This window comes from Xiphias gladius, chromosome 8 (assembly GCF_016859285.1).
Source record: "Xiphias gladius isolate SHS-SW01 ecotype Sanya breed wild chromosome 8, ASM1685928v1, whole genome shotgun sequence".
NCBI classification, from domain to species: Eukaryota; Metazoa; Chordata; class Actinopteri; order Istiophoriformes; family Xiphiidae; genus Xiphias; species Xiphias gladius.
The window spans coordinates 20,686,936-20,711,664 of NC_053407.1; the positions used below are offsets into that span (position 1 = coordinate 20,686,936).

The window sequence follows — 24,729 nt, forward strand, 5'->3', positions numbered from 1 at the left end:
ACGCCTGCTGGGCTGGCTGTGGAAGGATTTGGGGGTTTCACTGCTGCTGCAATAGCTTGTTCCCTGTGTGGAGTCGGAACTCGGGGGTGTGAATGAGCCGAGACTCACGGCCGGTTGGGGAGCTTGTGACAAACACTGGATTTGTCCCGCAAAACGCCGAGCACTGACCTGACGGAGACTCACTCAAACAGCTTAAATTCCTCAGCAGCGTTTATCCTCGAAAGTAAGGGGAGCCTCTGCCATTTCAGGAGAGACCGGGAAGTAGGCAAACAATGGACACAGAGCGCACAGTTTGCCGCTGAATGCTCGCGGAGCGGGACCGATGTTTTGCACAGACCGCTGCTGCACGGACCGGGCCGTGGAGCCACAGAGCGAAGAGAATGACAGCAGAAGTCAGAGAGACGGCGCGCTACAAAGGAGGGCAACGCAGGACGCGTGTGTGCAGAGAAGCTGTGCCCTAGATCTGGTTAACATCTGAGCTACTCTGTCATTCAGGCTCCCTCCGCGCTGTTTCGGGCAGCAGTGTCTCAACCCGCACCTGGGAAAACAAAGAGAATGCGTTCAGTGGCAGCACATCTCCGTGCGTAAATGGACGCGCATCTGTGTGTATTCGCTGTACTTTTTCATTATGCCTACAATAAATTATGTTTGCTTTGTCACTAACTCGTGTCCTGTCCCATGACCACGCCGGTATAGATGCATTATAGACTTCCTCATACTTCATATCTGCCATGAGTGATGGCGATGCCTGCAGAATCTGACATTACCGGTGCGCAGAGCAGCCCTCGTGAAAAAAGCCTCAGCGCACCGGATCGCAATGGTTATGTGAAAACATGTGTCATCCCACTGTGCCGTGACCGAGACTACGAGTCGTGGGTGAGGCTAATGTTCACAAAAATATGGAGTTCCCAGAGACTCCGGAGTGCGGTGTGTGTGGGGTCGCTTTCGGTTTTTCTCGCTCTGCTGGTCAAATGTGCAGACTGGAAAGCTGAAGCCAGCAGCAGCAGCAGCAGCAGCGCTGACAACAGACTCTCGCATTCATCGCCTCCCCTTCAATTCGTTACAGGCTGCGCGGCGGAGCTGCTGCAAACTTGCTGGAATGTGGTTTCGCCATTGTTCACCCTCGTATGTGCCTTCTTCTGGGTCGGCGCGTACTTAATCCGCTGTGGGGTTCTAATCCAGACCGCCCTGTCCCTCCTCACCGTGTGCCACCTGGGCGAAGCAGCGGCGTGGTCGCTCCTGGACGGGACGGATGAGCGGCTGTTTTCATTCACGACAGCGGCCGTGGTCGTGCTCGTCTGCGTGGCCACCGGCGCACTCATGGTAGCACGTCTGAATCAGGGCATATCTCTGATCGTTTTCATCAGCATTATCAGGACTGTTTCACTCTTCTCGCTGCACAAAGTAAGGGCCACTTGGAGACCGTACGTAGCGTACCTGGTTGGAGTGCTGGGCATCCTGCTGGCGAGGTATGCTGACAAGCTCCTTCCCAACCAAGGGAGACACAAGGAGGGCTGCACCCCCGTGACTGGAGCCAGGGAAGAGATCCCTGTATTTAAAAGGCGCAGGAGGTCCAGTTCTGTGATAGCGTCAGACATGGCACACAGTCAGTCCAACAGTAAGTCACATCGCCGGACCTCTCTGCCATGCATCCAGAGGGACCAGGTAAGAAGTTTCTGTCCCGTTCAACTTTTCTATTTCTGGCTTGTTTTTCTTCTTCCAATGACGAGTATTGTGTTTGAGGCGAGGTGAAGAAAGGGGGGCGCAGTGCCAATTAAATGAGGACTGTTGGACTCTAATTAGAATATTCAGTATTCTTTTTTTTATCAATGTTAAACAGGGTCATTAATATCGAAGGATACAGAGCTTTTAAAAATGTCCTGTAAGTGATATGTGCACAACAACAAGTATCATCATTATTATTATTATCAGTATTATTGTTCTTCTTATTATTACACTTTAAGTCGTTGTGATGTATTGTTTGACACTGCAGTGTGGATTTTACAGTTTGCCTGGATGTGCTTTGATCTATCTTTGATCAGTTTTTATTGCTCTGATCTGCACAGATCATTTTTGGACTGGTTTTTTGGATCTTGCCGTACTTGTTAAAGCTGTTTGCAGCCATTGGCAAGAAAACATGGAATTATAGCAATTTACAATTTTTTTTTCTACTTTATCTTCACAGTAACATTCTTTATATAATGCCTCACGATTTGCTTTTTCTTTAAAAAAAAAAAAAAAAAGATACTATATCTTGAACTAAAATAATCAATGAAGCCAAATTTGCCACATTTTCCTCTGACAAAGTTGGACCCACCAGAACAAGGTGATGCTTTTAATCCCTGTCGATATATACAGTATAGATGCGGTTGTAGCTCTCTTCTGTCATCTGAAAATTAAGAACCAAATTTGGTATTTTGTTGCTAAGGGGTGCTATTTTAGAAACAGTGCTTTCAAATGCTGATGAGAAAGGGAAGCTGAGGATACGATGTCAGTGATTCATCTCATCCCTTTTTATTTATGTCAGACATTTTCCCCAGATGATCTCCGAGCACTGTCACAAAACTGACAAATGCATTTTCATCTTTCTGTCCTGGACATTAGTGCCACTTGCTCCGCACCACTCATCGGGGCTTGCTGTCCGTAAAACCCCAGGAATGTAGCAGTTCTGGCTTTTAAACCGCCTCTGATACTGATACACATGCATACCTGTGTTAAGAGGAGATTGGGGGGGGGGGGCGGGGGGCTTCATTCAGCCAAACTCATATCAGCTCCTCTGCCCTCCTTATGGAAAATCAATGAGCATCCCGAGCATGTGAATGGGAAACAGATTTCTGGAGTGATCAAAGCTCTCGTTGTGACCTGTGAGTGCGGTTAGGGCTGGGAGATGAGAGGCTGCACTGTCGGCCCAACCACTTGAAAGATGCCCTCAGCTCTCGGGGCTAGTTAGTGTTGTAGTGTGCTTGTTTGTTTTTCTTTGTGGGCTCAAACACACACACACACACACACAAACAAACACACACACACACACTCATGCAGATGCATAAATTGGATATGAAAAGACTCTTAGATATTTTACAGTTTACACTTTTTTCTGATTTAGGTTTGATGTGCCAGCTGAGGCTTATTAAAGTGTCAATCTTTATTAATTTGATATGCAGTCATTGCTTTGCTGCAGTAATAGAGTGAGAATGTGTCTTTGTTTTTTCATGAGTGATGAGCTGGAAAATGGCTGGCTATATACTTTACACTGAATAGTTACTGTATGGCTATAAACTAGCATGTGTACAGATAGCAGATTATTTCGCACTCTGGTGAAATAATCTGAGCAACATTGCAAATGATGGAAGGGAAAACCTACTTTTTCAGTCTTACAAAAATGTATTTACATATATAAAGAAACAGTACATTGGGTATACATCGTTGTTTATATCCTTTTTTGCATCAAATAATGAAGTTATACCTTCCATCTATGATCTCACACTGTGATCATGCATTAAAAACAAAATGGAAACGGTATACAAGTGAAAGTAAAAAACGAAAACAAAAAAGCAAATTCTGATATTTATATTTTCCACTTCACACAGTGGTATTTTCATTATAGTGAGAGTGAACATAGGCATTAGACAACCAAGCTGTAATAAAATCACTTCTTTTCAGCTAAAGCGATGCACTATTTTAATGACACAAATGTGTAAAAACACACAAGAGGATGAATGCCGTTACATTTATGTTTGGACTCCATTAGTAAAAGGGATTCGAGATGGAGTTAGAGAACAATAAAAACGGCACTAAAATCAAGACATTAGTAATAAGCAGCTCTCATTGATGAAGCTTTTGCAATTAACATGTTTTGGTCTGCTTTAGATTTTTTTTTTTTCTTGCAGTGATGTCCCAGTGAAAGCTGAGCAGAATTGAAGGAACAGACAAAGTAGACGATACCATGCAAAGATGCAAACATTTACCACATCTCTGACTCTCTTCTGCTCTGACACCTCGACCAGACTGGAGCCCTCTGCTGAGACATGATCTCTATTACATGTTTTTGTTGTGGCACGTTAAGACAGTCTAAGCAGTGCTCAGACTGTCTTGACAGTATAAGAAAGTAAGGTTAAGCATATAACAGGTTTTATGTAAAAAAAGCCCGGATCTACCATTCCCGCTCATCTCTGGCGGTTGTGCTAAGCAGCTGACCAGTCGTGGCCTGCCTGTAATTGAGACACACATGGCGTACATATGCTGTCTTAACCGTGTCTTGTCTGTGTGGTCTCTAATGTGTAAACAAGCCCGTGCTGACCCACACTAGTCATCACCTCGCTCACACGGGGCTCTGGCCTCCCTAAGGGGGGTCAGACACACGTTCGGGGGCTACAGTGGAACCATCACACAGTGACGGAAACGGGGGGAGATGTCAGACAGCATAAAGAGTCCAACTGACTCTGCCTGGAGGAACAAATATAGGTTTCCTGCACAGAAGCGATGAGGCCACAAGTGTCCACGTAGTGCCTATTAGTTAGATGACTTCAAGAGGCTGAGTGATGTTTTAACAGTCCTGCGCTTTTGCCGTGTTCAGTAGAATTAAGATGTTTTAAAGAAGCAGTGAGACAGGCATGACAAAGGGTAGAGCTGCACTTTGTTGCCCTGACAATGTTTGCATTAGTGCTGTGCATCGAAAGTGTTTGAAGAATAGTGTCACTTTGGATGGAGGATTACAGTAGATACGTCACTGTTTTTTCTCAGGAAGCTTCTCCCACTAACTGTAGAGTCATATACAAAAGCACTTTAAATTGATAGTCATTGTGTAAAAACAGTTTATTCAGATAATAAATAGAGCAAAAAGAAATCCCTCTGTCTCTTCTTCCTCACAAGCCTTAAAGTTGCCATGTTGCCTTTTCGCCGCTTTGCCAAAGCCATGCTCCAGGGCTATACTTCAATCTGCACAACTGTGGATAGAATAAACAGCCATCTGCCCTTCTTTTGATTACAAATTGGCTGCCAGTATCTATCAGCTCACTAAGTAGGTGGATTTTGCAACACTGGGGTCACTCTTCCCATTACGGGTGTAATAAAAGAAAATCATTATCAGCTGATCTGATAGCGGTTAGCACGGGCCTTTGTGGGATAGTTCTTCTTTTTGGGTTTAATCAAAATGACAGGCTTGTCTGTATTTCAGCTGGGGATATTGAACCGGAGGAAGAGGTGTGGACTTGTGGTGTGGATCGCTTTTCACAGCGTGTAAGGAAATTTGAGTCCAAGGCTCTCCTGCTGCAGACATCAGCGCTGTCATGGAACTTTCTCTCCTCACAAGCAGAGGCGAACAGTCTGCCATGTTGTCAGCACACATTGAATGTTTCAACGAAACCTACCTGAGCTACAAAGTTTGAGCAGGAGCTGATTGGGCAGGGAGGGGGATGGACATTATTGAGTCGCCTGTGCTTTTCAGACGATTCACTTTGCGAGGTGTTGGAAGCACCTCCCTTTTCTGTCGATGACTCCACCCTTCTCCACAGCGCTCTGCTCTCTGTCCTTTCACTGACACCAACACAAATATTATCCCAACCAGAGGAGGAAATTCTTTCTTAACTTGGATGATAAAGATATTCTTGAAATCTATGATAATGACTTCCTGTGGAATGGGATCCAAACACAATTACTGTTGCTGTTGTAAATGTTTCCTGCTACTCTATTTTTGCTGCACCGTCCATAATTGAATTGTGTTTTGGATGGAGGAGGTTGTTGATAGCCTGTAGGGCAGTGATTTACCACTGGGCCACTCTGCACTCTCATCCCAAATAGCCTGTTTGTATTCTTAACACATAGCCTTATGGTGATGTTTTTTTTGTTGTTTTTTTTTACATTTTTTTTCTCTTTTTTCCTTTGATTGGACTGGCCTCTGGGTTAGAAACGGACTCATTGAAAGCCTCCCCCTTGCATTTGGAAAGGAAGCTGATATCAGCATGGGGTTGTGTGTCTTGTGATTGGGCGATCCACTTCACACTTTCAATCCTCATTCAGTCCCAGTGTGTTAGCTGTGCTGTGCGTGTGTGAGGAGGCAAGGGGTGGAGGAATTGGGGTAGGAATGAAAGTAGGTCATTCGAGGTTTTGTTTAGTAGCCAGGCAAAACAGCAGGCTTACTCTTACCCCCCTGAACGGTGGAAGAGTCTTGCATTTGACTGATGCAGTGTAGCAACTTTTCGCGTGCTTTTGCTCCAGATTTGTATGTGTTACCTCTGCCATGTTGGCTACTCAGCATGAAGCCACATTACACTGAGTTTTGGTCTGTGGCAGCATAAACAGGAGCTACTTACCCACATTTTTTTGTCTCACCAAACTGACAAGTTCTGCACAGTTCTGCGATAACCAGCTCCCAGCTGTGTAAAGCATAATTTGGGTTTATTACGACCTGGGTTTTATTTTCATAGTTTTGGCAATCAGTTAAGTCTGTTATTATAACATTGTGCTTACCAAAGTATTTGTTATGATTTGCAAGCACAACAACATCACTACAAGAAGGTCTGACGGGGCAAGAAATCAGACAGTGAGAGAGATTGTAAACAAACCAACAGTTTAGCCAGATTATGTAAACCACTCAATTTGGGGTTAAAACCAAAAGTGTGAGCACCTGTTACCTGTTTGCAATCATCCTTCATTTAAAAAAGTAATGCCTGCACACTTACTCCAAGCCACAAAATTTATGTGATGTGTGTATAATTACACCTCTTCAATGATCCCTCATTTCACAAGGGAAACTATAGAAAGTATGCTAGGTCAAAGTTGAACCAACAATTCGCATGTAAACTGTGATGACTTATTACAACAGTTTGGGTCATAATTTTTGCCTTTTACTTTTATCTTCTTTACAAAAGATTGACTAACCAGGGGGTTTGTTTAAAGGAATAGTTCACATTCTAGTTAGATGAGAAGTTTGATATCCCTCTCAAATCAGTATTGTAAATATGAAGTGACAGCCAGCAGCTGATTAGCTTAGCTTAGTATAAAGACTGGAAATAGGAGGAAACAGGCAGCCTGGCTCTGCCCTATGTTTAAAAAATCTGCCATAAATCTGCCATAATATAATAAAATAAATTGTGACATTGTGAGTTGCTGGTTGGTGGATTTTTTTCTAACTTTGGACAGAGCCAGGCTAGCTGTTTCCCACAGCTTCCAGTGTTTACGCTAAACTAAGCTAAGCTAAGATAATCGGCTGCTGGCTGTAGCCTTATGCTGTATTTAGCATCCAGACACAAGGGTGGTATCAATCTTCTCATTTAACTCTCGGCAAGAAAGTGAAAGGGCGCATTTCCCAAATGTAGACCTGTTCCTTTAAAACCATCTGATCATCTAACTTCCTACTTATTGCCCCATCTGAACTCTTTTTAGTGATGTTACTGTGCTCTTAGAAATGTACTGGGCGAGAACAATGTTACTGTTACCAACAGCAATGATTGCCAAATTACAAAAAAAAATTCCAAGTTGTGAAAAAGTGGAATTATCTTTTAAACTCTACATTACACGGCTCACCCATCTGTGTCCAATTCTTTCATTACCTTCATTTACAGCAACAAGAGCAACTCATATCCTGATTCTTACCCCGCGTCTCTGATCACCCAAGCTAGCCAAACCAGAGGTCCAGGATTAAGTGCAGTACCCCTCTTCCATCTCTTCCCTACTCCTGGCACGATCACGATCTGGCTCCCTACTGATTACCATGGAAATTATGGAAGGACGTTTGTGTGAGCATGTGTGTGCATGTAAGCGAGTGTGTGTGTGTTGCCAGCAGCTTGATGGCTGCCAGCTGCTGCAGGCTGAGAGGTTGAATCCGCTCTGAGAAACACGGAGGGCCTCAAACCACAGACACAACCCAGCGCAGCTGGAACTGCTAGACAGGCACAGGCCTCCAGTCCTGACACACAGCACACATATTAACACCTCAGGATCCTAATAACTGCCTCTTATTTGAGTAGAATGGGAGAATCTGAAGCAAATTATGATTTTTTTTTTGTGCGTGTTAAAAGGTAGATTACACGCTGTACTTTCTCTTGCTGTCTGTTCTAGACTTAGGCAATTATGTCACTCAAGTTTTCTGTGTTAGCATAAGAGACCGACTATTTCAGTGATGGAGGTGAACAGAATGTTCCTGGCACAAATGTGTATATGCGTACAGTATGTGGGTGCACGTGCTTGTGCATAAGTGTGTTTGTGTGTGTGAGGCGAAGATAGAGAGTGAGGAGTGTGTGTGTGTGTGTGTGTGTGTGTGTGTGTGTGTGTGTGTGTGTGTGTGTGTGTGTGTGTGTGTGTGTGTGTGTGTGTGTGTGTGTGTGTTTGTGAAGAACTGGATGCACTTGCATAGCCAATATGATACCTGAGTTACCGGTACCGTTACCATAATGATACCTCTGCTGATCATTTACTCTGAGAAATATTGATGTTTTTTTAATGTGTAATGTTTTTCTATAGAGCCCTTTTTTTGTTTTGCAGAAGCCAAAGTTCTCAAATGTTGGATGTTGCCGAACCACAGCCAGCTACAGAGGGGGGGCTGGTAGGGGGCTTCTTTAGGGGCTAGGTGCAGATGTGTGGCATTTGAAAGTCAACTTCAAGTATCTAACATTCAGCAGTCTGATAGGAATGTTTAAGCAAATCCAGAAACAGATGGCAGGCAACTTTGTAAAAACTGATTATGAATAGAATAACAGAAACTATACATCCCATCCCAACACAGCGACCGCGGGAAATGGCTACAAAAAGTTGCATCTTTCTGGTGACCTTGAGTGCTTATTCCAGCTCTAAATGATATGAAATTGTTGTGAAATTGTTATGCTAGCTTAAATCACTAACATCAGACAGGATTTTGTATGTCAAACTCCACCTCCACATTAGTGCTACCCATGAGCAGCAATAGAAGAGGTTTTCCCAAATAAAACACAGTCTTAAACAGATCAAATGATGCTTTAAATCAGGAAATGACTGAACTGACCAAAGCAACAGTTTGATACTTGGCTGTGGACTAGAACCAATTTGATACTTTTGTTGATAATTTACTTTGAGAAACATGAACATTGTTTTCTGCCAAATCCTTTTTTTATTTTGCAAAAGAAGCCAAACCCCCAGTTCTAAACACATGTAGTCATACAAGAGATTTCTCTAAATACAACAGAGTCCATATTAAGAATAATGACCATTTAAATTGTAATTATCTGATCAATGAATAACTAAACTAAGAAATTTAGCCAAGAATCCATTGCTAACTTTCAGTACATGACAGTTTTTGATACTCTGTTGTAACAACACATTTAGGTGGGTGCCATAAAAAGGACTGAAGTTCGATTCCCAGCTCTATGTGCCAAACAAGCACTCGTGTGTGCAGTGCTGAAGCAATGTTTTCTCTCTTTAAAGGACGGGCAGGTTAATAGGTACCGGTACATATCCGGTACGGCTGCACATCACTTTGGGGAACTGAAAGCAACACGTTTGGCTTTCATCTCTATTTATCCTCTTAAAGGGCCTTTTCAATCACACGAGGAGCCCACATTTAAGACAGTGATCCCTTACATGAGGGGACATTCCTGCGCTTGCCCCGCTGCTGAATGAACTGGAATGTGCAGGTTGAGCAGGCCCTGAAGGACAGGCCTGTGGGCCCATTCACCCAGCCCTCCCCTCACTGGCCCTCCTCTCCCCCACACCCTGACCTGAGCCAACACCACCATCCTGGGCTGTCACCAGGTGTGCAGCTGGCCTCTGCCGAATGAATAGACACTCTCACATCGCCCCGGGAAGTGTGTGCTAGAGTGTGTATGTGTGCATGTTTGTGAGAGGGAGGTAGAAGCGGAGAGTGGGGGGGAGTGCAGTCCGGGACGTAAATAGCTGCAGTCAGTAGAATGTGTGAAAAACAAATGGAAGAAACAACTGTTAATTTCCCCTCTCAGAGTGTGCATGTATACATTTGGGACAGCGGTGTCCAAAAAATTGATCTCATGGCCCTTGATTGGTGTCTGGGTTCAGAGAGGAAGTGCAGCTACTCCCTCAGGTCCAGTCTGGCCATTGTGGCTCTGTGAGGAGCAGAGCAGGCCACAGTCGCTGCTGCTGCTGCCATGATTCATTTAACAAGCAGGAACATTTTGAACCCCTCTGACTGGCTGTCCAATAAATCCCAACATAGTCAGCTATTAATTGATTATATATTTCAGGAGCATGACAAGAGAGGCTGTTTTCAATGATGGATGATTGTATTTTGTAATCCACTGCCTGGTTGGGTACATATGGCTACAACTGGACAGGCTATTGCATATATTACATTTGATTCAAATTGTTCATGCAGCGTACATTTTCCCCTAAACTCAACCTCATAATTTCACCACAGGACTGTTGCACATTATTTCCAAGATTCCAGGGGTAGAAGAAGTATTCATATCCTTTACTTAAGTAAAAAGGAGTAATTCAAAAATATTCCATTAAATGTAAAAGTCATGCATTCAGTACAGTATCAGCAAACTTTACTTACAGTATAAAAAAAGTTTTTTTATGCAGCAGAATGGCCACCGTCAGTTGTATAGTGTGTACGGTATATTATATTATAGGATTATTATTATTATCATTTTAATATTATGACTTGCCAAGCTCATTTTACAACTTATTATATTTATATACTCTAAGGCAGTTTAATCTGTCACAACGTGTTATCTTTTAGAAACTGATCCTATTTTTTGTATGCAGAATCTTGATCTGCAAAGTAACTAGTGGCGATGGCTTTCAGTTTACTGTACTTGAGTAAAAAGTATAATAATCCCCTCTGAAATGTAGAGTCGAGTACAAGTACTTAAATGAATTACAAGTACCTCAAAATTGTTCTTCCAGTAAGTACAGTACTCTGGTAAATGTATTTAGTTATATTCCACCACTGCAAAGTACAAGCTTTTGAGTCCAAAATTCCTTGTAAACTCCATGTTATCACATTTTATCCTTTATAAACTTTGCATTAATGATAGAATTCCTGGTATAATTGTATGCATTGCAGGTAGAGATTTAACTCTGGAGTAGTACCCTCTGGACTTAAACGTTAAGAGGTTCAGTCAGTAAGCTGCACGTCTGTCTTGCTCAACGGCGTGGTGCAAGGAAACGTGTTATTGTAACCTCTGCCTGGTGAGCCCTCCCCGGCCGTCCAGCCCGCTGCCTCACTGGCTCACCATGAGCCTGTCTGTCCCTGCAGCCAACAAGGCTGCTGCTGTTCCCTGCTCAATGCTATGTTTTACTCTCTAAATATGTTAGAGAAAAAAAATCTGTCTGTACATCTGTCTGTCAGTCGGGTTATTTCACCCCTTGCAGGGGCGAGAGTCTTTGGGTTTGGGCTAAGGTCTGTTTTCACACAGTCACTTTCAATTAGTCAGATATTAAGAGTGCAATGTATAGCTGTAGTTCTGTGCTGAATTTGCATGATGTATACAGTGTCTATATGATCCACATTTTTATGGAAAATCCATATACAAAACAAATACCGATGTTGGAATGCCGATGCTCAGTTTAACAGCATGGATCCATTTTTTTTTACCACTGGTCACATTTCTGAATCCACTCTGTAAACAGAAACTGCTAATGGTCAGCTCAAGGAAATGAAATATTTTTATCAATCAAAAATAGCAATAAATGGAGAAAGGAGCCAAAAATTAAAAAGCAGTCAGCTATTTTCATTTTTTAAATTCAAAAACTTTTTTTGCTCTGTGATTCTAGTCTTTGCGATTTATCTGTATTTGTTAGCCTCATTCCTTGTAGAAAGACTAGAATTTTGTGCATCTGGAAGTTTGTGCAGGATTACGTATTAATGTAGGACACTACAAACAAGAAGGTTAGAGGAACTTTCTTCCCTTCAATGTGCTAAGCGCAGTAAATATTTAATTTAATTTTTAAAGTGAATGTCATCTCAAGTTGACTTGTTAGGAACTTGGTGAGGACAATACATTCAGGAGGCCAAGAAATGTTCCCACACTGGCAAGAGTTCAACTACACACAGCATTTTTCAGTTTGAAAGTGTGAGTCTCTGCTCAGTTGCTAGAGAATTGGTGAGATGAAGGCAGCAGCTAAGGATTGTCCTTAGTCCATTTTCCCAAATCTCTGCTGAGGCGTTCAGCTGTTGTCCGTGAGGAGTTTGTTTAAATGCCGACCCCTTCCACTGCTACACTACTACTTTTCTATACACGGTAACCACCTGCTAATTCACACACACACACAAACACACACACACACACACACATGGTTCAGCAGAATGGCTAAGCAAGGTTTCATTCATTTGTTGCTGCTATGCTCTGCATTGCCTGGAGACACTAAACGAAGTTAGGGCTGACATGTTCGTGTGTAGGTGACATCCGTTTATACTCGGCTACAATCGATGGCTATGAAAAGCAGGTTTTTCTGTGCATATGTGTGTTTGTCTGTGTGTGTGTGTGTGTGTTCAGATAAGTCCTGTGTAGTGGAGATAGTGGGCTATTGGTTCCAAGCACCCCTTCCTGCCCAACATAGCCCAGCTAACTGGCTAATTGCTTTATTGAGCACAAGCCAATCGTAATCCATGGACGCTGGTTCAGGTCACAGCTTGGCCTGGAAAACAAGAAGTGAGAAAAGACATGCCATGACAACATGTGAGCCACATTGATAAGACACATGGCATTGTTTCAGAAAACTTCAAATGAATGGCCATCCGCAGCCCTTCGTCACACAGATAACACATAGCCACGTGCTCTGTGTATTTCTGGGAAGTCTCTGTGTGTTGTAAAGAGAGGGTGAAAATTGAAAATGGGACTCACAACAATGTGATTGGAGTTATAATAGGCATACTGGGCCTTATTTTAATGGTCATGTGCCTGGGGCTGCCTCAGGTTTCTCTCTCCACATTCTCTCTCTCCATAATGTTTTCCATTAGCTGCTGTTCCATTCATACTCTCGCTGATCCCTGTGTTGTCCCCTTTTGGGGCTGACAGCTTAAATGAAATCTCAATATCTAGTGTAGCAGACACCTTAGCTCATCTCGTCTCTTCTCTTCTCTTCTCTTCTCTTCTCTTTTCTTCTCTTCGCTTGTACATTTTCTCTTCTCTGTCCTCCTTTTTGACAATGGAAAGAGTTTAGTGTCAGGTGTTCAGACTCAAGCCAGTTTAGCAGCCTCAGATCCTGGATCAAGATGATGGCTCTGAGACCACATTGCAGAGCCGCTCTTTTATAGAGCAGTACTACTGAGATTGTCTGTAATTCCGGACCTCTCTTTCACCTCTTCCTTACTGGTCTCCAGTTTGAGCGAATGTGAAAATGTGTGTTGACATTTTTTAATCGTGTGCTTTTTCCTCTGATGATAATCAACCCCTCACCTTGTGTCTCGCTGTCATGGTCAGACCCGCTTCAGTGTTAAGATTTAAGAATTGTGAGAGGTTTGGCAGGTGATTCATCAAGGCTTTGGAGAGAGTGTTTCCATTGTAAGGACAGGGAATGGCATGTGGTGGTTTTGGCAAAGCTCCACAAACTGGAGAGGCAGAAGGACTTTTGACGTCATCGGGAAACGTGACCCACTTCTCAAGAGGCGAGGAGCCTTGGGCTGGTTGAGCAGATGTTGCACAGATGAGCCTGCACTCACACACAGACACACACATACACACACACACACACACACACACACACACACACAGACACTCACACGCTAACCTACCCTGTAAGCGCTCTTTCTACTCTCCCTTTATTTTCCATTAAAATAACCACAGAAAAAGAATCAACGGCGCAGGAACTTTAGCCGGGTTCTGGTTTGTGGTTTTGCACCAGCGTGAACTGATGTGGTCGTCAGCTCGTGTGCCAGCAGGAGAGATAAAGCGTGACAAAAGGGTGTTAGTGGGTCATTAGGGTCATACCATCACCAAACACTTTATTAGGAACACCTGTACACCTGCTTATTCATGCAATTATCCAATCAGCCAATCATGTGGCAGCAGTGTAATGCATAAAATCATGCAGCTTCGGTTAATGTTCACATCAGAATGGGGAAAAAAATTTGATCTCATTGACTCTGACTGCGCCATCATTCTTGGTACCAGACAGGCTGGTGAGTGTTTCTGAAACTGCTGATCTCCTGGGATTTTTGCTCACAACAGTCTCTCGAGTTTTTACTCAGGATGGTGCCAAAAACAAAAAACATCCAGTGAGCGGCAGGTCTATAGACTGAGACGCCTTGTTGATGAGAGAGGTCAGAGGAGAATGGCCAGACTGGTTGGAGCTGACAGAAAGGCAACGGTAACTCAGATAACCACTCTTTACAACTGTGTTGAGCAGAAAAGCATCTCAGAATGAAAAACACGTCAAACCTTGAGGCGGATGAGCTACAACAGCAGAAGACCACATCGGGTTCCACTCCTGTCAGCCAGGAACAGAAATCTGAGGCTGCAGTGGGCACAGGCTCACCAAAACTGGAAAGTTGAAGACTGGACAAACGTGGCCTGATCTGATGAATCTGGATTTCTGCTGAGGCAGAAGATGATATGGTCAGAATTTGGCATCAACAGCATGAATCCATGGACTCAACCTGCCTTGTGTCAACAGTCCAGGCCGGTGGTGGAGGTGTAATGGTGTGGGGAATGTTTTTTTGGCTCACTTTGGGCCCCTTAACACCAATCAAACATTGTTTGAATGCAGCCTGTCTGAGTATTGTTGGTGTTCCTAATAAACAGTGTGGAGAGTTTTCTCTAAACTGCAGTATGTCTTTCAGCTACATGGCTTATTTTATGTAAGGTGGATATAGGGAAGACAAGATGATGTTAGGTATAAGAGAACCACTAGTTCAGTTCTCCACTAGCTCCTTCCTGCTCATCAGCCAGAGGCAATCTCCTCCCCTCTGCCATCACTCTGGCACTTTCAGACATTACATAAAGCTTTTCTATCTGGTCTGTCAGTTCGTTAAACTCGTTACAGTGCAATAGGCTCTCTTTATCTCTCGGCTATTTGCACCTTTTATTGAAAATGTAAAGGTGCTTTTCATAGTGCTTGTTCTAAGAGACCGTGTAGATCACACTACTCCAGGCTGTCATGCATTCCCATTGGAGCGTCACAAAACGCAGCCCAAAGCTTTTTGCCCTCTGTCTCCTTTGCCACTTTTATTTTATTTTAATTTTAAAGCTGCTATATATAATCAGTATTAAACTATAGTTTGCACGAATATTTGGATGTGAAGTAGTTGCTCATAGTTTCAGCATGAACACACCAAGAATTATCACTTGACTCCGCAGTTTATCTCAGCTCTGCAGAGCATTTAGCGTAGTTCAGTTTATTGTTTTGGTTTCTGCAGCGGGCATTTGTTCAGCAAAAACACTCCGATAAACCCACTGTACTCTGCCTGGCAGACAGAAACAAAGCTAGCGATTATCTGGTGAACATTTTGCGTCATTTAACAGCCAAAGAGCCAGATATTTCCCCCAGAAGTCTGGGGAGAGTAAAACAGAGCTAAAACGAGAGTGAATATTGGAATTACATTAATCAGGCAGAATTATCAGGCAGGTAATTCTGCTTGATGTTTAAATCACAACATTTGCTAACAAGTTTTCCATATCAACATAACGGTGATGTCACTATTGTATATTACAGATTGTTTTTGCTGCCCCCAAATGGCTACTACAGCTATTCAGCAGCTATTTAGAGGAGTTTCTCTGCTTTATTCCTCTGCGCTTATCAGTTTTTTCGTTGTGCCACCATGTGAACCTGACCTCAGTCCCCTGTGGGAGACGATAATGTTTCATTTAATCTGATTTCAGCCTCTAAACCTGATACATGCATCACGCTTTGTGGTGTAACTGATCTTCTACATAATTTGTGGTAATGAGAGGAAAAAAACTCAGGCACTGCACAAATATCATATGGATTAAATCAAATCCTGGATACAGTATGTTCATTCACAATGCTTGTAGCAATTCTTTATCGGAGAAGGGAGTGAGCAAAATTTTAGACCTGCAAATTTTTGTGATTTGTGTTTGAACATCAAAGGGTTTGACTTATTCTCTATATAAACACCTCACTTCAGGGAATTTTGCCTGGAATCTTTCTTTTTGATTATTTGGACCACTTTTGAAAGACATTTTTAGATTTCATTTATGTTGCATAGAGTGTAAGTCTCTCTGTTCATAATGGGGTCAAAGCATTTCTCCATTTCAAAAAATTTCATGGCTTCACTACCTGCCAAGCCGCAGCTGGCAGTCAGTTTCCAATTTCTGACAAAAATCTGCCAAATATTCCAGATCTATGGAAACGGGAAACATCAATTCCTATTGATCTCAATCATAAGCTTGGCTGTGTGCTATTGATATGTTGATATTGTTTAGTTTTTAATCTAGCTCCATTTTGGCAGACGCTTCTCCTTCATTTGTTATTTTTTCCCCAGGCTATGTCGTTTCAGGCAGATGTTTGGTCAGGCCTTTTTTCTGTGTGTTCAGAATTCAGACAAAGTTCAGAAAACAAAATGGTGGGCTCTCCAGCAAGAAGGTTCTTGCACTGACGGTGATGAGCTCATTATTTCTGAAATGTCAGTGGTAATGAAGATTGGTCACCTTCAAGAAGCAGTTTACTGTGACTGAGGTCTTAAATTTTCTCATCACGCCCTGATCCTTGCGGTTGTATACTCTGTTGCTGAGGCACAGTGAGCTGAGAGCAGACTCGACAACACTACATGCTTATGGAGATTATTTCTGCTTCGTTTCACGTGTGCCCATATTGTTGCTTGACATCAGGAATGCACTTGGATGTCAAAGGAAATACAAACAGACATCACTTGCACATGCACGCACAGCACAGCACACACACTGCCGTGTAAAAGGGGGCCAGAGCCTGTGATGTTGCCACAGAAGTAATAAGCACTCATTCATTTCCACGTTGGCAGAATGTTAAGACTGATTCAGGGGCCGGTAGATGAAAAGGTCAGTGGGCTTGTTTTGAGTGAGTGTAAGATTTCCATCATCACGCCGCACGTTCTACCAGGCCCAGTCCAAACTACACAAACACTGTCTCTGAGGCCCTTGACAGCCTCGATTCTGCTATTAAGTCAGTAATCTGCCCTCTCTCCTCCTCCCTCCTCCCCTCACCACTGACGTGCTGTTAGTTTACGTACTTCCCTTTTTACTTACCCTCAACAACGCTTGTCCAAACAGCAGCATAACTTTCCCCCTTATGTGTTTCCCTTTCTCCCACCGTGCCATTTTCCACAATTCTTCCACTTTTTCTCAGCTCCCACTTCTCACCCAGCACCATTCATTGTTTCCAGACAGTGGTGAAACATATTGAGGGAAATGTGTGGAACGTTAGAGTCTGTATGCATGGAGAAAGACAGACAGATACACACACACACACACACACACACACACACACACACACACACACACACACACACACAGACACAGGAGGAATTGTTCCAGGAAAGTGGCATCTGTGCAGCCCATTAGACAGGGATTCAGTGGACCTGTGCGGCCCTTTTACATATGGTGGTCAGCTGCTGGAAAGGACCTGGAACCAGGGGTGACATTTGAGAGAAAAGATTAGGTGAGATGATGCATGTTGGACACATGCACACACACACACACACACACACACACACACACACGCACACACACACACACACACACACACACACACACACACACACACACACACACACACACACACACACACACACACACACACTCACATACTCTCGCACACACACACGCACACAAACACATACAATCTCTCTCTCTCCGAAGTCCCGTAGTGCCCTTCACCACTGCCCTAGTAGCGTTGCACTGGCCAAGTCGTTCACATCCACAGGGCCTGGCTGCAGGTTGGAGCAGACAGCTACTCTGCGGGCTGCGAATAAACCCTCACTCTGTCTCACACATTAGGAGGTTCAACACATTCTAACACTCGTCTCCTCCTGGGTCACTCCTTGAATCATAATCATAAAAGCATAAGCCCTAAAAAGTTTGACATTTGTTCCAGGGAAGTCTGAGGATCATGAGTAAAGGTTTCTGGGACAGGCCTCTCATCAGTAGCAACACAGTTATTATTGCAGCAAAAGTCCAACTTACTGTAGTGACTGCTGACATGGCTGTCTTGAGAGCAGGTCTATCCCCTTGACTTCAGTGAGAGAAGAGGAGTGAGTGATGAGGAAAGGAGAGGAATGGGAGAGCGAGGGTGTGTTTTGCAAAGGGTTTTGGGAAGGAAAGTACGGAGGAGGCCTTTTCTTCAGACCATGCAGCTGTGATTCATTAGTATATTTGTGTTGCTAGGTATGAGTTGACTGGATCAAGAATGGGTCTAGTCCAGGCCAGGCCAGGATACTTCCTACTGGGCCAACCACATATCTTTGAACTTTTCTCACTGTTTTTACACTATTGTGCAAAGAGACATTCCTATTACATGTGCAACGGATAAAATATTATTGTAATATAATGTATTTATAGCAGATAATTTTCTGTTTTATTTTATCAAAAAGCCTAGAGAAAAAATCCAAAATGTTATCAGTATTAATTTTGAATATTAAAATATGAAGGAAAAAACAAAGCAAGCAATCATTATAATGACAGTATTTTTTAGCATCGAGGTTCTGTAGCTGTGGCGTTTCTTTCCATTTTGATTCTTAAATGTTTTCTCCCAGTCTTTTCGCCAGCCCTCGAACATTGTCTTTTGCGGCAGGAATCTGAACAGCTTTATGATGCAGGGGAACAAATCAAAACAGTCTAGTCCTTATAAACAATCTATAAACAATTCTCTATAAACACATTAAGGGGCCTGGGGCTCAGTAAGTGGAGTATGTTGCCAATTAATCGCCTGGTTGTTGGTTCCTGCTCCTCATTTTGAAGTTTCCTTGAGCAAAACACTGAGCTACCAAATTGCTCCCACCACCATCACTATGTGTGTGTGAATGGGTGAACTAGAGGAAAACTGTAAAAGGCTTTGTCCATCAAGGTAAAAATGGAGTCTAAGTATTTTGTTGGAAAACGTAACGTTATTAGAAATCTCAACAAGCTTTAATTGCATTGTATTTTATTGAATAATAAAACAGAGCCCCATTGAAAAGTCCTACTCCAAAACGTTTTAGGCTCCCATATATTTATGTATATTTTATAAAACTGATATTTTACTGCGCAGGGAACTATTGTATATGAGGAAGCTTTTTGTCACTATAGGGCACAGTTTTGTTCAAGCAACCTGATGTAGTGTTGTTGTCGTTTATATAAGAAAACATTATGAGGCAATGTGTTACTCATGGTGATATTACATATTTACCTGAGCAGGATCTGTTCTTTCTTACAGTGGTTAATCATGGTATTAATATTATCATTATCATATCATTGATGGATGTAGTTCAGAAACAAACTTTTTCTTGAACTGTAGTTGATCATGTTCTTGGTTGACCCATAACAGGCCATGTGCAATATTACTGCACTTGGCCTGTTATTTTTTATGAAACATATTTGTGCATTATTGTTTAGTGGAAAACTGATTGTTAAATAATCCAAAAAAAGTGAGTGCCCAGAAATATATATTCAAATGAAAAAGGCACCGATTAAAAGATTATAGATACTAAATATTTGAAATAACTTCACAGATTGTAAAGTAAGGTTATTAGTAGTAATTCTAGTATCTAGTAATTCTAGACTTGGAGTGGATTGACCATTTAAAACAAATACTACATTTATAAATGCAGTAGAAGGCAACATCATTAGTAATGAATCACATTTGGAAAGTAAGTCAGTCACCCTGTTTCAAATCATGTTTGGAGAGCCTCTCCTGTATTTCAAAGTTAGTCATAGTCAGGTAATGTTATTAGAGAGACGTTTTTAGAGGAAAATGTTGCTTCTGGGTGGTATGTTGTTGGTCACGGTGATATTACAAGAGGCTCGGCCCTCTGGGAGGATCCTGCTCACGTTGTTTGAATATGTGTTGTGTCAGAGCACCTGGTCAGAGCCTCAGGCAGCGGATGTGGCCGCACATGCTGCATGAATATGGGTCTCATTAAGTTCACTGGCCTGCCAGGTGGACTGCAGCTTGCCCCAGTACACACACACACACACACACACACACACACACACACGCACACGGCTCACACACTCACACTGTGAAGCATGAATGTATGCATGTGTGCTCGCTAATACTCTGTAGGCGCAAAAATAAGACACTTTCACACCCTTTGCGGGGACAGACAGAGGGAGGGAGAGCTACTGGGCTTGTAAGCCTCTAATCAGATCAGCTCAGATATGGTATCGTTGTAACCAAATTAGTGATGATGCAGAGTATAGTATATCAGGTTTTGGCCAGAGCTCAGTCACATTTGTGGCAGAGAAGTGACATGGAGCACTTCTCCCAAATGCAATAACTGAACTTGCGTCATGCACATCACGGACAGTTGAAAATACAGATACTGCAAAGGAAGATGGACTGACGCTGGATGAAGCTTAAAACATGTAACGATTTGTACGAACACACAGAGGGACGGGTACTTCTGACTGCCTTTTGATCAGTGCTAATCTGTCTCACTTGCAGCAAAGGCTTTTTGAAGAGGGTCATTACAAACACAGGCATCAGTGTGCAATATCTGATGTGTATGCTTTCAAATAAAACTCAGAATTGGAATAGTATTGATGTCTTGGCAAGATATTTTCTCATAATTATAGCTCATTTTTATTAGTTTAAATGGGGGTTAATCTATCTTTATTATGAATACTGTACTTTAAAGAAGGGTTGAAGACTGGTTTAAAAATGGGGTGAAAATCTCATGTTAACAATGCCATGTAAAACACACTTACTCTGTAGTGTAATTCTTTTTTAATCATTATTATTGTTTTATACTTGCTTAATTGTTAAGAATGCAGTGCACAACGGACAGCTTATTTGCAATTTCTCCTCATTTTTCTCTCTTAACATGACCGGAAATTATTCTGAGCTGTGCTCATTGAAAGAAGCCCTCCTTTACCATCTGCGGTGTTCTGTGCCTTTTTGCGGCAGTGTGTGGAAACATGAAATCCAAGTGAAAATTTGTTTAACCTATTTCCTGCTTTGAAAAAAAATAGGTATCTTAAGCCCCTTTCAGACATGAACCTTATTATTAAAATGTGGTGGCAGAGCCCGTGTTACTTTTATGTAAAAGTTGTGACAGCAGTCTTACTGGGTTGAACTATACTTATCGGCAAAACATTCAATACAGCATAAGTCTAAATTGAAGGCTGTCACATTAACATGAAGGACACATCAGTGAAAGGTTACATATGCATCTTGTTGGCATTATTAAGAGCACTGTAATACATTTATAACTTCCTATGTATAAAAAAAATCAGTTTAATAAACACAAAGCACCGTGATTGAGTCAGTTTTAAGTTGCTGAGGGCCATATCAGATCAGTCTACAAATCTGTTTTTTGTCCCCCTCTCAGTCCAGGACAAAAGAGGGTTAAAAAAAAATAACTGGTGCAACAACAATAACCAGCATCCTCCCACCCTAAGTATGAATTGAATGACTGAATAAGTTGATGAGAAAATGTGCTGTATTTGGGGATTCACTAGTGAGAGGCAGGGCAGGGCGTCTCGCGCCACGATGGTCATTTATCAAGGCTTCAACAGCAAAGCAAGTTTTAAAATCCATCAGTGATGCAGCCATGTGAGGGAACAGAAAACACCCTTTTTCCTCCATAACATTACTTTCAACTCACAGCCATTGTCCAGCGGTGGCACTGCTCTGCTCCCTCTCACGCAGCAAATAATACATGAGCGCTGTGGCTCTTTCCTTACAGATCCTGCTATGTCCGAATAAACATAGACCTAAGGGATTCCCATGTCTGAATGACAAAAAACCATTACTTTAACAAAGAGATGAAGTTATATATTTCTTGCCTGAAAACGTTTTTGCATAGATGCTTACCAAGATATCATACGTTACAGCTGTTTTTTTTATCAGAAAACATTATTTTTCTTGACACCACAGATACAATGTAGACTCTTTAGGTGAAAAACAGTTAATATGATCACAGATTTAGACCACTGGAGCCAGCTTCCTGGAGCCAGTCTCGGCTTTTGGGGTTCTGGTGACTCTCGCCGTCTGTCTGGCCTCACCTAATGGTCTTTGTGGTGGGAATACGTACGGCCTTAGTAATGGAGTCTGGATCACATGTTTGTCTCGGCATACTCTTCTCTGATAGGCCCGTGGTTCTTAATTACCAGAGTGACTGTTTATCCGCACTGTTTGCCTGGATCCTTATCAGCCCTAACAGTGTTTTAACTCCCAGTGGAGAATGTGTGGGAGATGGCGAGAGGAAGCGTACGTGTGTGTGTGTGTGTGTGTGTGTGTGTGTGTGTGTGTGTGTGTGTGTGTGTGTGTGTGTGTGTGTGTGTGTGTGTTCGTGCGTGTGTGTGTGTGTGTTGTGACGCACAATCGTTTACATGTCAGTGTGCACGTTTGATGCACTTTGTCAGACGTGGGTCAGAGTGTGTGGAATGCAGAACACGCAGATTCTGCCAGTGATATCCCGGTTGTGGCTGAGCTGATGCGGTTGAGTTAGCACTCCTCGTTGTCGGGACAGAGACCCGGACTTGTGGTCTGCAGTCATCGAGGCGAAACTCGTGTCGAGGTTTCAGTGCCGAGCGATGAGTGTTTGAGTTATTGCCTCATTCCTCAGCACCAAGGTTATCTAGCAAACGTTGAGTTTGCATGTTTTACATTCCAAACTGGGAGCCCTCGTAAAATTCTGCCAACTTTACTGAGTCTGGATTGTAAAAAAATGTTCATAGAGTGTATCATCCGTCTGCTTTTTATTTAAGATGAAGCTACTACTAGAATGAGTTGGCACTGTGTGTGTATACAAGCGTGTATCCTTATGCTATTGTTTGTGCGTCTAGTGTATGCGTGTGTGAGTGTGCTCGCATATGCAAGCATGTGTGTAACCTGAGCTCTGGCCATCTCCCTGCGTGTGAGTAATGGTCCCTGTTTTATTGGCCTGCTCCTCAACAGACTCTATGAGTAATCACATAATGCCTGCTCTGACGTCAGAGCTGTTTCCATGGTAACACAGTGCTCCCCACTCTGGGGAGATGCGTTCATTTTTTTTCTTTCCCCCACATCTTGTCCTATGTGCGCTCAAAGCTCTGGCTCCAGATGGAGACATTACTCCTCAAGCTAAAATCTCCTCCCCCTAATCTATAGTTTCACAATTTGCTCATATGATTAAAGCCCCGGATTTTGCTGTCTTTTACCTTCCACTCCTTCTTTTTTCATTTCAGCCCCATCTCTCTATATTTCACTTCGAGCATCTCTCTCTCTCTCTTACTTCACTGTCCCTATTTTGGTCATCCTTCCATCTCTTCTTGCCTCCCGGCTCCGTCTCTTTCATGATTAGCCCTCATTTCATTCTCTGTCCTCTCCCTTCCCCTTCCCTTTCTTCTCATCTCCAAACTCTGTAATGCCCGACAAACCACCTCTCCTGTTTGCATGGCAGATCTATTCATTTTTCTCCCCGCCTTTCATGCACTGTTGAATTCCGCTGAACGGCTGACCCCTCTCTTTTCTACAGGGTCTCCCTCTTTACAGTTTTGCCTTTTCCTTTCTCTCTCCTCGCTCTGGTGAGAGGACAGGCTCAGATGAAAAGGAAACATGCTCCCTTCTGTATCTGTGCCCACATGAGATTAATACAGCTCCAGCCATCCCCAGGGTGCCAGAGGACAATAAAACAAGTTCAGGTTTAGTTTATAACTTAACTGAAAAAGGAGCATCATGAAAAATTGCCTCTTGTCTAATTTTATGGTTGCTGGAGAGCACAGAAACCCTATTAATTCATTTGTAATGAGCTTCACATTAAATCAGATACATTTGGATGTACCTCCCCAATAACCTGTGCACTCTATGTGTAATTCAAAGTACCACAAAAGCTTTTTAAGCATGATAGCCAAATCTATCAGAGTTCCACAAAGTCTGACTTTTTCCAAGCCTGAAAACCATCAAAATGTCAATAATCAGGCCAGCCTTGATCTCTAGCTAGCAGCAGCCGGTCTGTCTGGCTAGCCAAACACTCTCATAGTGAAGCCGTTAATGGCTCTGTGTATGGCTGTTGTCATTGCTCAGAGAGGTCGGGCCTGAAAGCATTTCACTGCCTATTTCCAACCCATTTCCTTCTCCTATTGAAAGTGGTGTATCGCTGCTAAGGAAAGGGGCATTGCTGTTTCCCAAACCTAGCAGTGATCCATCGCCGCCTTTCTGTCATGTGGATGCACGGCTCCATCACTCATCCAGTCAGGAGTGTGATTGGTGGCTAACAATGTAGAGTGACTGGTTGCCTGAGTGACGTGTTTGGGTCGGGAGCAGGACCGCTGTGATAGACTCCGTGTCTCTGGCTAATAAACAGGGCTCGGCTCACACAGACGTCCGTCGTCATTTTCCAATCAATTAGACCCCAGTGGAAAACAGGTCGTGTAACACAGGTGCATGCGTGTGTGTGAAGTTTCTCCATAGATGTGTGGCTGTGTGTGAGAGAGGAAAAAGGGGCAGACAGAGGAAGCACGAGTGGTAGTTCATGAGTGTGGGTGATTCTGTGTGGTTTGCCAGAAAGGCAGCAATACCAGATGATGGCCATAAAAACGTGCCGCCATACCGCTCGGCCTCGAGTAGCGGCTGGGTTTCTGGGTGACTTAGCCTTGACTTTCAGAGGCCAAGGGACAGACAGAGCCGTGCCCATTAGTGCGTTGTTGCATGTGACCCGAGACCCTG

The 24,729-nt window shown here is 43.0% G+C and overlaps 1 protein-coding gene across 2 annotated transcripts in view; it reads left to right on the plus strand.

Moving 5' to 3' along the window:
- The first annotated feature begins 738 nt into the window (after positions 1-738).
- LOC120793727 (cGMP-inhibited 3',5'-cyclic phosphodiesterase A-like) overlaps positions 739-24,729 on the plus strand; it is a 73,857-nt gene continuing 49,866 nt past the window's right edge. For both annotated transcript variants that reach the window (XM_040134046.1, XM_040134047.1), the window contains exon 1: positions 739-1,665. In XM_040134046.1, coding sequence (XP_039989980.1) covers positions 739-1,665 — 927 coding nt within the window. The remainder of the gene's footprint in view (positions 1,666-24,729) is intronic.